The 17,176-nt window shown below is 39.0% G+C and overlaps 1 protein-coding gene across 2 annotated transcripts in view; it reads left to right on the plus strand.

Moving 5' to 3' along the window:
* Window positions 1–16,114, plus strand: part of slc2a9l2 (solute carrier family 2 member 9, like 2) — a 160,823-nt gene extending 144,709 nt beyond the window's left edge. For both annotated transcript variants that reach the window (XM_034702126.1, XM_034702047.1), the window contains one exon: window positions 15,375–16,114. In XM_034702126.1, the coding sequence (XP_034558017.1) occupies window positions 15,375–15,617 (243 nt within the window). In that variant the 3' untranslated portion in view covers window positions 15,618–16,114. The remainder of the gene's footprint in view (window positions 1–15,374) is intronic.
* Window positions 16,115–17,176: the final 1,062 nt, after the last annotated feature.

A 17,176-nucleotide genomic window follows, 5' to 3' on the forward strand; every position in this document is an offset into this window, starting at 1 on the left:
GTGAACCCCAAACCTTACAGATGAAACTATGCCCATGTATTCCTAACAATAGATGACTTCTGTATGTCATTGTAATTCATTCCTATATCATAATAGAAGATAACTGATTCAAAGTTTTCCATGTTAGTGTTTGCAAGTGGCCTGAAAATAATTGACAATCTCTGTATAGAGATAACTATGTCATAATTGTTTTTATGGATATTATTTTATCATTAGAATAGTTGTGTCCATTGTAAAAAGACAATGGTGATGACGATAGCTTTAAAGAAGTTTTTTATGTGGCACAGTACCAAAGTGCACACTTACCGGGGATGCTACAATCCTGGGTCTAAAACTAATTTACAGAGAAGAGTGCAGCATCAATATGTTCATAAAACTCTCTTGAAAGAAGTGTTTATTAATCATTCCAACTTTGATTAAACTGATTAGGCACGTTTGGAAAGAAACAAGAATACCTTAACTATTTGCAGTATGTATTAAGTGCTGTAAGTGCTGATTCTACCTATAATTGTGGCCCATCTGACTGACTGTGAGTATGATTTTCCACATTTTCAGTCTTATATTTCACAGAGTCAGAGGTAATGCTGTTCAGCTCAGCTTTTTATAGAGACAGATATTTCCCTTGGTGACAATGTCCTTCTTGCCTCTTAATAGATCCTAACAAAATGTGACATTTCCATCTTTGTGAGTTTTACAGTTAGAAAAGTGATTAAATGTACGCTGAAGTTTTCTCCAACCTTCAGTGTTCGCAGCCTACTCAGAACACATACACATCTCCATCTTGGCCTTAATTTCCTCAAAGAGCTATCTATGGGCTTGATTTCCACTGTTGTTTACATAGTTATTTTCTGTTCATAGAAATAAAAGATGTATTCAAGAGGTTTTGGCTTTCAGGCTTTCATCTTGAAGAGAGATTTTATTGAGGAGAGAATTGCCTCATTTTTTTTACGTGTTTATTCACAGACTATAACATAAAAACTGTTTTGCAATCAACACCAACACACTCCACGGGAAAAGAAATCTCATCATATTCAAATTATGATGGAAAGAATACAGAATGTATATAAATAGTTTGCTCTTTATGAAATCATGCCTTGTCACATGTCTTATTAAAGATTCAAACTTTGGAAAATAAAGGAGCCATTTTTCCTGAAAACTACCCCTTAAACAATGTTTGATTTAATATCAGGAAAACATGTTAACATTTAAAACCTTTAAGAATCACAGCTGGTCGAAATTCTTGTTAATCTACAGATGCATATGTCTCTACTTTATTACCATCTTTTAATATTCCTTCTAATCATCGTAAGCATAATAGAACCTACTGAATGGTAAATTAGGGTTAGTGCCAATGAAGTCACATGCTCAATGAAGTCTTAATCTTTACAGACTAATTCTTGAAATTAATTTAACTCAAAGAACTTTTACTGTGTGCACCACCTCTGCGTCTTTTGTCTTCTGTTGAATATTCAGACACTCCTCTGTGCCCAGAAATAGCGTGTGTGTTTGTGTGTGTGTGTGAGCTGCGTTAGTCAGGGGAGTGGGTGACCTCTAGTCAGTGCAGTTTCATTGAGTCCCGGGCATTCATCAGGACAGTGGCAGGCAGGATTCAGTTACAGTATTAGTCTGCTGAGGATAAGCACAAAGGTCATGAGTGCAGGGTATTATAGAGGTAACCTTGTTAAGTCCTGGGAAGAAGGAGCACACACTCTAATATGCATTAACTGTATCAAACTGTGCTGTATCAAACTCACTAACTCGTGATGGAAATGCAAATTACCTCATATTACTGTACATCTACTGTATATCCACTTGAGCATAGCTTTAGAGGGAACAGTATGGGGTTTTTTTTACGCACTTTACATTGCACCTTGGGTAATTTAAATAGCATGCTTATACCAGTGACTCTTGTGTATAAAAATGATTAACCACCTCCTATGATAATAAAGTGCATTTTCTCAAACTACATATAGATAGTCATAGACAAATATGGCCTCCATCTCTTCCCATCACAAAAAATAGAATAAAAAATAAAATAAAATAAAAATCCATGGGTGCTGGCGTACTTTGGAGCCAAGTCTTGCGCAGAAGTTGTATGGCCATAGGAACCACAGAATTGACATCCTGCTCTTTTCTGCAACCAAGACACATTTTAGATAAAACATAGGTTGGAACAGTCCACAGCAGAGTAGATTCCAGGGTTGATTTGAATTCAGGTTTATGTCAATCATCTAATCTCATCCCATCTTTTTAGTATCAAATAACTGATCACTGTAAATGCTAGGAGGCATTCTTGTTCCACATCTTTCAACCAATGAAATTTTGACCCATAGAAATGAATGGCAAAATTCTCCAGAATTATTGTATTTTCAAAAATGTCAGCCCTTTTCAATGCTTCATAACTCATTCTTACATCCACAAAGACTCCGTGCAACCCTTAAAATATTAACAAGACAGTTTTCATTCTATTTCATTTTTTTTTCCCATACTGACCTGTCAAAAGTTGTGAAGATTTTCAGCCCTTCAAAATATTTTCCGTTCAGATTCACAGTGCGTGGTGACATCGGAGTGGAGAGGCTGTTGAAATCATCTTGGAAACTTCCAGGAATATCTGCCTCAAAAAACACAAGTTTCACTCCACATGCATAAGTAAGGCATCTGAATATAGGCAATCTTGTGCAGCTTATGTGTTAGCATTTCACGTGCCCAACTGTCACAGAAGCTTAACCAGCTGCCCAATTTGGGCTGATGTAAAATCTTGGCTGGAATTTTTGGTGAACACCAAATGTTAACACTTTTTTTTATCTTGCTGCCCTGGCCACATTTCTAGCAGTGTAGCTTTTCATGACTGGTTCATCAGAGTCTTGAGATGCCCCCAATGTTATCATTTTTCTGATAGCAGTTACTTGCTTGGCATACTGATGGAAGTCTGAGATTATGTTTTCAATAATCTTTTCCTAATGAATCGTCTCACACAAAAGTTCAATAGGTGTGAAAATCACCACAGCAGCACCTAATCCAGTTGGACATACACGTTAATAATCCTCCATAATCCTTGTCTCCACCTTATTCGTCTTTATGATGTCTAACCTCATCACCTAAAGGCTGATTTATACCTCTGCGTCAAATCGACGGCGTAGCCTACGCCGTTGGTCCGCGTAGCTCTTGTACCTACGTAGAGGCCTACGCACGAAGCTGACGTGCAGCTCCTCCAAAATGTAACTATGCGTAGAATCAACACGAACCGCAAGCCCTGGGATTGGTCCGTTCGGCAGCTTGTATTGAAACCATTTACAGCACTTCTGGGATCCCCGCTCATCTCCTCCTCTCTATTCTTCATGTTATCATGTCTGTATGATAAACAGCAACATGTATCAGCTGTAGATTAACATAACACGCTCTGAATCGCTGTGGAAAAGTAAACAGAGATCGTAACGGGGCCTGAAGCAGGTGACCAGCTATCAGAGAGACCGCACTGCCCTCAAGCATTTCTGCAGAGAATTATGTGGTGTACTCACAAGTATGTGGTGCTTATGTTCGTGTCAGCCCCTGCTGCGTAGGGGAGATGCAGAAGTATAAATCAGCCTCAAGTGTCATCATCTTCTTAAATGTATCCTTGAGCTGCTTTCTCACACATTTGAAAAACCATTCAGTTCAGCCTTAGCTCTTCAAACTTCACTCCATTATTAAATGTTTATCTAATAGACACAGCAATTCAGATCTGCCCAAGTTTCATTACTTTTCTGGATCAAAAGTCAAGCGCAGCATAAGCAGTCAAGTGCCAGCTTTTCCACATTACACCTGTTGCTTTCACAAATAACTTATGTATCATATTTGTCAGCAGGCAGCATTAGATGTAAAGTGCCAGCTTTACCACAGTACAGTACATTCAATTTCTCTGATCTCACTGATATTACATGTTTTTTAGCAATCAGTATGATCAGAAAAGTGCTTTGTATCCAGCACCATTTCTACATTCCTTATACATATATAGCTCTTTTTAACAGCACACACATTTTAGAGCAAGCTATTCAGCATAAAGCATTTACAGCAAGTTTTAGAAAAAATATTGTATCTAATTTTCAAGTTTGACACATGTCCTATCTGTTGTGAACTTAACTGCAGCTATAGTCAACATGGAGAGCTCCAAATGTTTTGGGTTCACTTTTGGGGAGCGGCCATACTGTTAGTATTACTATTATTATTTTTAAATGGCAGGTCAATGGAGGGAGAGAGGATCTTAATTGACAAATCAAGTTTGAACATAGATGCAGTTTCTGTGGGGCTTAACTACGGACATATTGGGTATGAATTACCATGAGTTATCACAGAACAGACACATATGCAGCACAAATACTCAGCCTAGGTTTCTCCAACTGTAACATGAAGGATATTTTCATGGATAGATAAGGAGATTGACAAAGTCATTAAAGAAGTTTCAGAGCATCGTAAAACAAGCATGCTGCACATTGTAGTGAAGTTACGTTGACCTTCAGTCCAGTGTTGTTGTTTTTTACATGTTTTCTCTGCAAACCCTGTAGATAAACCTAAGTTTGTCCTTCCTGTTAGCTGCCTCAATGTGTCATCTGTGGGAGGCAAATAGCTGTAAAGGGCATATCAGAAACTCTGATAGGGTTTGTTTTCTTTAACTATGGTGTTATTGATTTTACATGACGGTGTGGAAATGGGCCAAAAATAAAAAAAAGAGAACAGATCAAATCACCAAAGACAGCATGTAACAATGCTTCCACTCACATTGATTACAGGTTTCTCAAATGTGCTGGCTTAACTTAGCAATTTTCTCAGGGGGAAACCATGTTTTTGCTGTTTCAAGCCCCAGTGTCCAAATAACACTAACAGACACAGTGTGAATTTTATGACCAGTAGCGATGATCTTCAATAATATAAAAGGTTATATTTGTGCCTGATTTTTAGCCCTAAAATCAAAACTATAACAATTGCAAAAGGCGTGTTCCAATTTAACATCCCTGAAAATAGAAATAGATACTACGAAGAAGACTTCAGGAAATGTAAACAAGCTTGTGTTAGAAATATCTCCTAAATCTGCCCTTTGTAAGCTTAACTTTGAAACTTTTCCAGAGTCAACAGAGCAGAACTTACATGTGAGAGCTATCACATGGTACTGAATAATCTGAATTTTAAATAGTAACTCAATATCCTATGCTTATAATTGATGGAAAAAGAAAATTGTTGAGTCTCTCCACGGCCTTATTGTTTTAAATTAAATGATTGGAGAATCTTGTTTTGTGGAGTGTCGACATGTTTTTTCTTGTTCTCAGTCTTATTAACCTAAGTTTACTTACCCTTTTTGTGCCCACCAAACACTCAATTTATTACAAGGTAGGAGAAATTATATGTTGCTTTTAAAAACACGTTTAAATATTGTAAAGATGAAAATATACTTTACCAAAACATGTTGAACTCCAGTGTTTACAGTATATCACTGCAGTGTTGTACGGTGTGTGAACCTTTAAGTGATGAAATCAGTGTTTATTAGCTTTTAGGCTAATGGCTGTGTTGTCAGGAGTCAAGGTGCCAGATCAGCATATACAGTAGACTCATCTTGGAGTGTCAGCAGCTTCATGGGACACTGATGTCTTCCTACACTGTGACCTCTTTCCCCATGACTGACTGGAGGTGGATTTAATTTAATATTCTCCAGAGAGAGGCCCAAAGAGCATTGTATTGTGTTTACAAAGTGACAAGCTTTGGGTTTTGAGGGGCAAATAAATCAAATAAATGTATTGCGGAAACTCCAATTTCTTGTTTTAAACTGCAAAGACTATCATGGTCGCCAACATGCCCCACTCAGAACTAGTTCTTTTTATAGTTTAGATTACTTAGTTTGTAATTAAGGTTTCTCTTTTACTGATTCTTATTCTGTTTGAGCAGTATCATTTAATTCACCTAAACATTATTCATGGTGCACGTTTGTACAGAAAGCATACAGTTACCAAAAGTACCTGATAAAAGTCCAATATAAAGAATGAAAATTGAAAAAAAAAAAAAAAAACGATGCAAGTTGCAGGATAAAAGAATACAATGAATGCATTTAACATATTATAGTAAATGTAAACTTGTTTAGACATCCTATCTAAATGTGGCTTAGCAAAGTTGTGCAATGGCAAAATCTGGATGCAGCTTTTTGCATTTTTTGTGACATGCATCCATTGGAAGTGCTGACAATCTGCCCTTTCCTCATCATCTCATCTAAATCCTGTTTCAATCTTCTTAGTTGATATTTACACTCTAGATTTACACAGCAGATCATGACATCCATTTACTTAAAATACATGGCACACAAACAAGTTACAGCTTGGATTGTGTTTGTACCCCTGATATTGATTTGCTGCCAAATCTGCCTTACATTGATGTTAATGCATCTAGAGCATTAGATCATTGATTAGACTTGTGGTGTTAATCACAGATCATATTCAATTTCTAAAAAATCCAAGCAATATCTACACACACATACAAACAAGCATGTCTGCCTGTCTGTGTCATGAATGGAGAGGATGACAGAAGGGAGAGATGCAAAATGATAAAATAGAAAATAAACAGCTCTTCCATTTGATGAATGCACAATGAGATTGGTGACAATAGACGTCAGTCTGTGGAAAGGCATGTAGAAGTGGAGCTGAATACGTAATTAGACACAGAATAGAGGCTTAAAGCAAAGAGGCAGTGATTCCACAGGAGATGTGTAGGAATTGATTTAGAGACGCAAAGAGAAGAGTGCAGGAGTTAAGGCTGACCAACGGCGAGAAAGGAGCGGATGAGTGTGAAAGACAGAATGTGACAGAGGGTTATTTTTAGCCGGCTATGCCACAAATATTGCAGTGTGAGTTTTGTTGTGCCCACTTTCTGCAGGGCATCCAGATCACAAGAATAACTCATTTTTGACTGACTGGCAACCTGAAACCAGCTCTAACCATTGGTCATTACACAAATGCACTGTCACATTCCTTTAGCTAAATGCCAGCCCAACACTGAGGTGTCACTGAGCCTCTGCAATGGCATGTTTAGAGAAGTTAAAAGTAAATCCTTAAAAAGTCAATAAATGCTACCTCTTTCTCCAAATTACACCAATTTGAAGTTTTTGTGTCATTTTCTGTTGTTCTTTCCCCCCCTGAGTCATTTTCTTCTCTTTGTGAATCTATGACTTTCCAACAAGCAATGTCATCAGTCACACCAAAGAGATCCTCATAATAACAAGGCAGCTATCACCTTATCTCTTAGCCCTTTTCCACCGAGTCAGATCCAGGGCTGGTTCAGAGCCAGTGCCTGATCTGGAAACAGTTTTTTTGTGTTTCTACCACCTAAAAGCTGGCCCCAAACCAGAAAAAAACGGTTCCAGAGTAGCACCAACTCTATGATGGGCTAGAAGAAAGAACCGCTGACAGCAGGGGGGGCGAGGTGAAGTTGTTATGGAGTGGCTCTCTTGTGGCCCTTGTCTGTAGAAAAGCAAGCTGGTTTTTAGGAGGTTCTCATTTTGAACAAACTCTGAACTCACACTAGCACCACCACTAGCACCAGGGCCACTTCAGACGCCAGGGGTGTTTCATCACACTTCAGTAAAGGCCAACCCAACAACCCCCCTAAACCCCAGATCTGGGACCAGAGGGGTTTTAGTAATTTAGTGGCCCAAGGCAAAGATCAATATGGGGACCTTCCTCAGTTTGCTTAAAGCAATCCTTAGCTTATAACTAAAATATTTTCTCTGGGCTTGGTGTAACTTAGAAATATATATACTGTATATGTGCTCATTATTGATGCAATATCAATTTCCCTCCCACAAATCATGCATTTTTATTTATTTTATGCAAATTTATCTCAGAGTAATCCACTAATTCATCAAGACAATTCTTTTAAATACTTCACTACACTTGCTTGCATATGAGGTCAGTGTTGGGGTTTATGAGGGGCTTGAACCTGGTTGTGGGGCAAGACTTCTCCCAAGGGAATATCTTGGATAATCAGCCTCAATTTGATGCCAGTTTATGCACTCTGGGTTCCTTAATTACATTCATAATACGCATCACAATCATGAAAATAGGAGGAGATTTGTGCCTCACATTTAATGCACACCTGCTAAACTAATGGTTCAAGGTGTTGAATGCATTCATGTAACCATTAGTTTATTGTACAATTACAAAGGGTTTCCTACATCACAAACATTTCCGGGCACAGGTAATTCAATGTAGTGTCTGCTCTTTTTACCTCTCATCATCTGCTGCTCTCCCTTTCTCTCTCCCTTCTCTTCCCCCATCATCTGCTGTTGTTTATCTTCTTCTTTATTGTTCATCAGCAGCTGTCTGTCTTCATGTTTGCTGAATTTATCGCATAAAAGCCTGCGGTGTTATCACATAACAATTGTGCGCTAATTACACAATAGCACCTACAATAATGAGGAAGAGAAGCGCACATAACTGTATTAGATGACATTTTTACAAGAAGTTACTTCAGAGACTAACTTCTTACCCTTGCTATTTTTTTTGAACACTCAGTTGAAACAGAGTTGTGTTTGTTTCTCCAAGGACATGAATGGTGCAAGTTCCTCTTCTCTTCTTGCTGTATGCATAACATGTGTGAAGGGGTACTAGGAAAGTTTGTGGTTTTCATTTTACATCATATTTGTGGCTATATCAAGAAGTACAGAGCTCAGAGCAGGAGCATGAGGCTCTAGATGACTGTCTATATCCTCTATGCCTTGAGGCCCCTTGGTGGACGAGGTCCAAGCAATGACCTGCCTAATATGCCATGTGGGATAAACGTCTTGCTGTATATACTTGGAGAATAATTTCAGGATGTCAGATTTCTAAGATGGGGGCAGTAGCTCAGTCCATAGCGACTTGGCTTGGGAACCGAAGGGTCGCCGGTTCGAGTCCCAGTATGGACGAAGTTTGGCAAGTGGACTGGTGGCTGGAGAGGTGCTGGTTCACTTGCCTCGGCACTGTCGAGGTGCCCTAGTGCAAGGCACCGAACCCCCAACTGCTCGGGGTGCACTGGTTGACGGCAGTATCCTCACTCTGACATCTCTCCCAAAGTGCATGTCCTGCATGTGTGTATATGATTGTATGCATATATACACCAAAAAACTGTGCGAGTAGCATGACGAAAAAAACAACACAAGTGAAAAACTTAAATTCCCCCCCTTGGGATTAATAAAGTACATTTCTTCTTCTTCTTCTCAAAACTAGTTACTTCTGATATTATGAGGGCAATTATCTTCTAGCTGCATTAATAGGATGCTTATAATTTGTATGCTCCCAGAGTGACAAAAAGTTCCAGTGTCACTTTTTAAAATAGCAGCAGTTCACTCTGCTCAGAAGAGTGACTTAATAAAAAAAATGTAAAAGATTAATCAAAACTCCAATATCTTTTTTGTGAGGATGGATTTCAAATAGATACACTCATTAGAATTATTGTTTCATTGAAAGGAAACTATTGCTTCAATCAAATCTACAATGCAGCACTGGTTTTGTCACATTAACAGTCTCATAGTTTCTCATGGGAGTAGCATCAAGAGTTTTCTAACAGCACCGCAGCAGTTCACCTCATTTAACCACAGCTGAGGTAGATTTTCATGTCATAGTGCTGTGTTGAATATCAAACATCATCAGATTGTCTTCAGCCTATTTCAGTGCTCCTTACTGATTGCCTTGTTTAACATTTCAGTAAAGATTTCTGCTTAAGGGCAGACTTGTCTTGGTCTTTTTTTGGTTCTATGGGCACCAATCCTCAGGTGGAACAAATAAGCTGGAAATAACAGAAACAGAGGTTTGTTGTGTACAGTCTTTAAATTGTTAAATTTTAAAAAACTTTCAAAGCACACTTGTCGCAATTTTTCTTTCAGACATAAGTGATGTATTGCTTATCATGAAAGATGTATTGCAAATATTAGAACTGAATCAAAAAGAGAAAAGAAAAGAAGAATTTTAACAGCTATGCATCACAGATTCAAGAATCATATAGCATTGTTAGAAAACACATCACTATAAAATGCATGTGGAATCACTCGAGCATTGATTGTTTACATGAAAAAACAAGATTCTTCAGTGTACAGGTTGGAAACCTTAAAATGAGTTTCCTCTCGATGCTGCAAATTGGCGTAATTATATATTGATTGATGGAACAATCTCATCAAATTCAGTGGCTGTGTAAGATCTTCCAATCCAATCACACGATTGAAGATCTAAGAATGACATTGAAGCTCAAATGATTGAAACCAACTAAGACAAGGTTTCTTAAGCACACTGAAATGTTCAATTAAAAAATAAATCATGTCAGAATTTACAAAAGTCATAACAACTTATGAAATAGTAAATGTTTAAGAATATCTGCTGCATAGTTCTTCGTAATGTGTTGATCATTGTGGAGTATCATTTGTTTTGATTTGTTGGAATTGAATGAGCTTTGAAGTCATTTTTAAATGCAATTGTCGTATAGATGATGTATAATACTAGATATAAATAGAGTGATGATGACTGGCTCCATTTGCTCATGATGTCTGCAATATTAATGATTCATCACACTTAATGGCATTCATTGGTAGACTATGTGTTTCTATGTCTTTGTAAGTGTTGCTAATGAGTTAGGGCTGTCATAGTTTCGATCCATTACTGTGATGCTGAATGATTTCCATTGTCATGATTGCAGGATGTGACAGCATTGACATATGGTAATGCATAAAATCCAGAAACAGCCCAGCGCTGACATTTGAAATGCACATACATCTCAGTCTTTCATGCTTGCGCAGACTCTAACCTTGAGTGAGCCTTTCGAGAAGATTCAACTGAACCTTTAAAAGCCCAAACACATGCAAATAGACCCCCACTGTCAGAGCACCCTGCTAACGCACTATCACAGATGATGACTCAGTATTGCCCAAAAACAAGTGACCATGACAGGATAGTTCCCAGCATCGAGCAGCCGCTGGACCAGGACTTTTTTTATGTCTCCGTCAGATTTATGTCCAAAGTGTGTGTGTGTGTGTGTGTGTGTGTGTGTGTGTGTGTGTGTGTGTGTGTGTGTGTGTGTGTGTGTGTGTGTGTGTGTGTGTGTGTGTGTGTTTTCCATTCCTGTCCCTTATAAAACCCTTCTGTTCTGTCCCATCTCATCCTTACCTGTGTATTTTTCCTTTCTCTCTGGTCCTCCTCTGTCCTACTAAGACTTCTTCCATTCTAACTTTTCAACTGTACTCTTCTGCCAAATTTCCCCCTGTCCTGTCCCATCCTTTACTGACCTGTTCCAGTCGGGGCCTGGTCCTTTCCAACCTGTTCCATGCTGTTTTATAGTGAGCTGTCCCATCCTTCACTTTTCTGTCCTGGCCTATTTCCTCTTGTCTCATAATGGTAGACTGAACGTTCTGTCCCAGATGGTACTGTTTGGCCCTGTTCGAACCTGACATGTCATGCCAAGCCTGTGATTGTCATATCCTGTCGTGGATAGCTATGCTTGCGGTGTTCTGTCTTATTCTGTACTGTCCTTCTTTTTCTTTTTTCTTTTGTTCCTTCACTGCTTTTCCCAGTCTGAACTGCCCAGTACTTTCCCATACCCTCTTTTCCTGTATAAGACTGACTCTATTGCTTTGTCCCAGACTGTGTTCAGAACAGTACTCTCCTGTCCTGGTTTATCCCATTCTGCGTTGGTCTGTCAAATATTCTTATCTGTTGTGTCCTAAACTGTCCTGACCAGCTTTGGACTCTCCCATCCAGTCAGACTGCCTTGCTTGCAGTGTTCTGTTTAATCTTTCCTGTTTTGCATAGTATTGCCCAACCTAGTCCCTTTTTTTTCCTGACCTATATGTCCTATACCATCCCATCCGGCTTAGACAGCCCTGACTTGTATTGCTCTATATAAAAAGATGGACAACAAGACAACTCCAGAAATAGTGAGAGGACACTTAACAAACACTAACACAGAAGTCAGTGAACTTTCCATAATGGCCCTGTTACACATTGCCAACTTGCCAGCGTTTTCCCGACGTATCAAAATGCCTCAATACGCTGACATATGCTGAATTATCAATGTTTATTTATTAACTTATGCTCAACTATAGTTCAGGCTGCATCATAATAGCGCCAACGAAGCATATAACAAGGCTCGTTAATGCTAATGTATACGTTTTGAAATTAGATGCACTTGCATTGGTGATTCAAAAACCTGTGTGTTCTGCAGTCTCTTTTTGTAAGAACATGATGTGGAGAGTGCCAGAGGAGTGAAACCAGCAGGAACACAGCCTCTGGTATTTAAAATAAGTTACACTAACATTTTGAACTTCATTTAATTCAACAACAGCAGCTTTATCGTTGAACACCACCAGACTCCGACATGCTGGCTTCAGCTTCTGTTTCAGAGGCTCTGCTATTTGACACTCAGTGAGGGCTCCAAGGCTTCTCACACTCAAACTCACTCAGACACACAGCTCTACGTGTGTGAACGTGCACAACATTTTTCAACTTACTCGCCATACTACGACGTATACCAGCGTGCTTCAGCGTGCTCTTAACTTATAGAAAACTCACCTATAACTTATGCAAAGTACACCAGCGATCTCGCCAATATTTTTATACGCTGGCTAAATCGTTAAGGTTTGACAGGGCCATAACTCTGTGTGTCCACTACAAACTGAAATAAGTTAGGATGCAGTGAGTGCAGACCAAAGAGGTCTTAGCTGTTTGATCATGAAGTTGAAGTTCACGCTAGGAGTTTTTGACCGGTTGTAGAACAGATTGAAATCGGTACTGGTGCCCAGTTATGGCCTAAAATAGTAAATGAAGCCATCAGAACAACCTTGACATGCCACATGCCTGCTGACGATCAAGCCTCTATCTATCTGATACATTTGACTTATAAAAGAAAGCAGGAAGAGATTATTGGCATGCACAAGACAAGATTAGCAAAGCTAGAAGATGTACATCTTTGCCCACAAGGGGCACCGAAATTCACCAGATGGAAGTTCTTCACAGCAGCTTTGAATTTTGATTAGAGATACTGCGCTTTGGTGCTGCAACTAAAGTCTATTTTGATAGCCGAAAAATACTGGTTGCCGAAACACTTGGTCGACTAATCGGATAATGAATTGCACAATTACTCAACGGTTCTTATTTAGCGATTAGCTTTTTGATTTAACATTACCCTTCTTAACTTAACATTCCAATCAAAACTCTTAATTCAAGCCATATTTTATGTTTGGTTTATGTAGAACTTATGTCGATGTAAGATGGAAAATGTAGTTTAAATATGTGGTGAGGTTACTATAGTAAGGAGAGGAGGTTACTATAGTAAGGAGAGGAGGAAGAAAACAAGATGAGAGGGAGAGAAAAATATTTCATTTTATCTGGGAAATTCTTTAAGGTGAGCGACTGAAAATATAAAAATCACACACAGTGTCTCTACCTTTGGACTGTTATGTTGAATGTCACACTTGATGTTTAAAAAAGAGACATCCATGCCTTCTCTTCAAATGCTTGCACATTACCAACCTGCTCCCAATTTCCTGTGCCGTCCACTTCTTGCAAACCTTCTCTTTGCAGCATTTAGAGTGAAATGATGTTTCCTCCCGCCCAGGTTTCATCCTGTCTGCTTCTGTCTATCACTGCGCTGCCCTGTGTCATCCTATGTTTTCCTTTTCCATCTAGTCTTTCAGTGCTGTGTCCAGCCTAAAATTCCTGTCATAGGCTGCTCTAACTGTAGAGTTCTGCCTAGTCCTTTCCTTTCCCCTCTGTTTTCTGGACATTTCTGCACAGCCCATTTCAATCTGTAATATCCTGGATTAACCAAACTTGCATAGAGTGTTCCATAATGTGCCATCCTGCACTCTCATCTGGTTTCATCCTATCAGGTTCTGCCTAGTGCCGCACCCCCCATGTGTCCTGTTCTTCCCAGTCTTATGCTATTATGTCCCCCACATTCCACACTCAGGTTTCGCCATCACAGAATAGACCATCGACTCTCCTCGTCAAGTCAATATGGATGCTACAAATGTTAGCACACAAAACACTGAAACATAACTCATGTTTGAGTGTTCAAGTTTCTCTCCAGCTATTTGAATCTTTGTTTGTGTGCCTATTTGTCACTGTGTGTACACTTAACTGAATCCAGCTGAGTCACCACAACAGATCAAAAGCTTATCCCTGCTTCAAAGATGGGAAGTATTTCCTCCTTGGAAAGATTCTATTAATCACTAATGGTTTGAGTGCACAAATGTCCTGTTTGCTTCATGACTCATCTCAAATGTCAACTGGGAGAGAAAAGGTAGGGATTTCTGAGGAGCTTGCTAACTTTACAGATTAGCATTACGTCACGGAGGCAGCACTGGAAGTGGGTCAGTCCCTTTGCATCATGCACGGCTTTTTAATGCGATTATGAAATGCACTCAACGGAGGCAAACAGTGTCAGAGACAAACAGCAGGGGTGATGTAACAGCTCAAATCAAGGCTTGAAGTAGTTCTCAGTGAGGTCATGGTTCTGTAGGCACTATGTTTCACACTGCATTTGGGTCCTTGCACCTCATGAGCAATGTATTATAGATCAGTAACACACTAGTGAGGGTCAGTCCATTTTTTCAGCCTATACAACCCCCTTCACACTCCCTTCATTTTCTCTCTCTGTCCTTCGCTCAGGAATAGTATAATCAACAAATAAATTAAACAATTTTTGTATACACGGAGTGAATTAATAAAAAAAGATTCTTTGACACTTTATAAAAGGAGTAAGTTTATATTAAAACACCTCAAACACGCACACACACAAACACAAAGACACACAAACCCTCTCCCTGTCTCGAAATCTGCCTCTGGGTAATCAGTCAGTGTGTATTTTTAAATCTGCCTCTAATCTCAATTATTGGCGTAACAAACTGGCCAAGGTGACTCTTCATACATTTAAGTGCTGAAGCATTTCTCAGCACACAAACACACACACAAAATTTTAAGTGGACTTGAACTGTGGTGCATGTTGTCATATATAAAGCTGTGGGACCATCTAAAAGGAAAAAAAGGGACAAAGTCACGCCGTCTCTTGGAACACACACACATACCCACACACAGATGACAAAACAGATGCCACAGCCGACATCCCTCTGGAGTTGGCAGGATTTCAGGATGGCTTAAAAAAAGCAGGATTTGGGTTTGTTGAGGCGGAGAACAGTAATCATCAAATGCTTTGAACTCTTTAACGGGAAAACCTGGACTAATGAAACTGAATTGCTTGTTGTCAGTTCATTCTACTCTTTGAATTATGATAATCCTTGTAACGCATTTTTATTCCCTTTCCAGAGGAAGACTGTATCTGAGTACATGTGAGGTGGATCTGTCTAACTCTTTGCTTTGTGTTTCCTGTGTGTGCAGGAGAAGCTGCAGTCCTTTGCCTTCCTGGTGTTTGTTGTGGTCTGCATCTTGGGATCTATCTACCTTTACTTTGTGCTCCCTGAGACAAAAAATAAGACATTTATCGACATCAGTCAGAGCTTTGCCAAGATCAACAAAATCCCAGTCCCAACCCCCGGCCATGAAATGGAGCAAGTTTTGCACATCACACCTGACTCCAGTGGAAAAGCCCAAGACATCATAAAGATGGAGAGTTCCTTCTAGCTGAACAAGCTACACCAATACTGGCTAAAAAGTGTTGAAATAGAACCAGAAAGATGTTTTTTTTTTTTTACATATTTATTTAATGACTGCGATCAATGAAGTAAAAATCCATATTTTTTGAAGTCTGAATGTATATTGGTATTTTGTAAATTTTTTATGACTGTAATAGGAGCTGTACAGTACTTACGTTTAAAGCAATTGCATCCTTTTTATAAAATGGCACAAAACAACGTTTTGAAGCAGCCACACGAGATAACAATAAAATTGATTCACGGGGCTCCATAAACTACTCATGTGAAATAGTGTACTCTCTGCAATCATAAACCATTATTAGACACAGTTGTAAATGAAATCATTTTTTTAATGACTGTTTGGCTACGATGAAAACATGTAAACACAACACATATCATTAACTCATAGAGTTGATATATTTATAACAAATTCAATACATATCCACTTAGTTTGGAGGAGCTGAACAACGGAGTTAAAGGCAAAAATAAAATAAGACTGTAAAAGCAGATGGTTGAGTATTTTCTTTCTTCTTATGCTTGCATTTTCACAGAAAGACAGGACAACCTCCAGTGTTTACACAAGTCAAGGCACAACATGTTAATCACAGATATAGCTATTATTACAGCAAAGCTGAATCAATTTTGTTAAACAAGCTTTAAAACCAATACTTATTTTCTTAATGCAATCCCAGCTCCTTGGGAATCAGCCGCAGCTACCCCTTGATTATGGGTAAGGGATGGGTGAGCGTTACTAACAACCAGTTGTGATCCAGCTGATTGCTTGAGACATAAGGTGCTTTTTGACAACAAGTATCAGGATCTTTTAGTCCTGTGAAGATTATGCCAATCAGGCTAGTAATGTTTAGAGAAGCAATAAATAAACTCCACTGCATCGCCACATCAGTATAAGGCAGTCAGAAAGAGACAAAAATGACGCAATAGAAGGCGACAGACAGGCTAGCGACACCACAGATAGCCTGTTAGCATGGAGGAGATTCATATTGTGCTGTTTTTGGTCTTGCATTGCAAATTGCTTTGTTTTACATACATTTGATAGTCACAAAGAAGATTCCAAATGCCTGAAATGCTTGACTTAAAGCAAGAAGACAGACTTTAAAAGACTTGAAAGAGATTAATTTGTGTTTGATTTTAAGAGAGACCCTGTCAACTGTTGACTTTCAGCCAGATGCATCCCTCAAAAATGGTTTTAGAATATCTTCAAATACTTCTCTGATTAGTATATTTTGACATTTTAATAAAAAAAAACTAAACTAGGATGCATTCTCGAAAACTCCTTCCATGTTATAACAGCTGTTGTAAACTCAACATCAGACATGTTCAGCTGAAAGCAACCAGTTTATAGGGTCACTCTTCAAACTGCAACACTGGGAGCTGACAGAGACCCAGTCCATTGTTGTGGACTGCAGTTGAAATAAAAAGGTAGGTACTCTACCAATCAGAAACGTTCAGGATTGCAGTCCCTGCCCCCCAAAGTTCCTGGACCTGGAAAGTACTACCCCCGAGCAGGAACTTTTCAAGGCGTAGATC

The sequence above is a fragment of the Notolabrus celidotus genome, chromosome 1 (assembly GCF_009762535.1).
Source record: "Notolabrus celidotus isolate fNotCel1 chromosome 1, fNotCel1.pri, whole genome shotgun sequence".
Classification (NCBI taxonomy): Eukaryota; Metazoa; Chordata; class Actinopteri; order Labriformes; family Labridae; genus Notolabrus; species Notolabrus celidotus.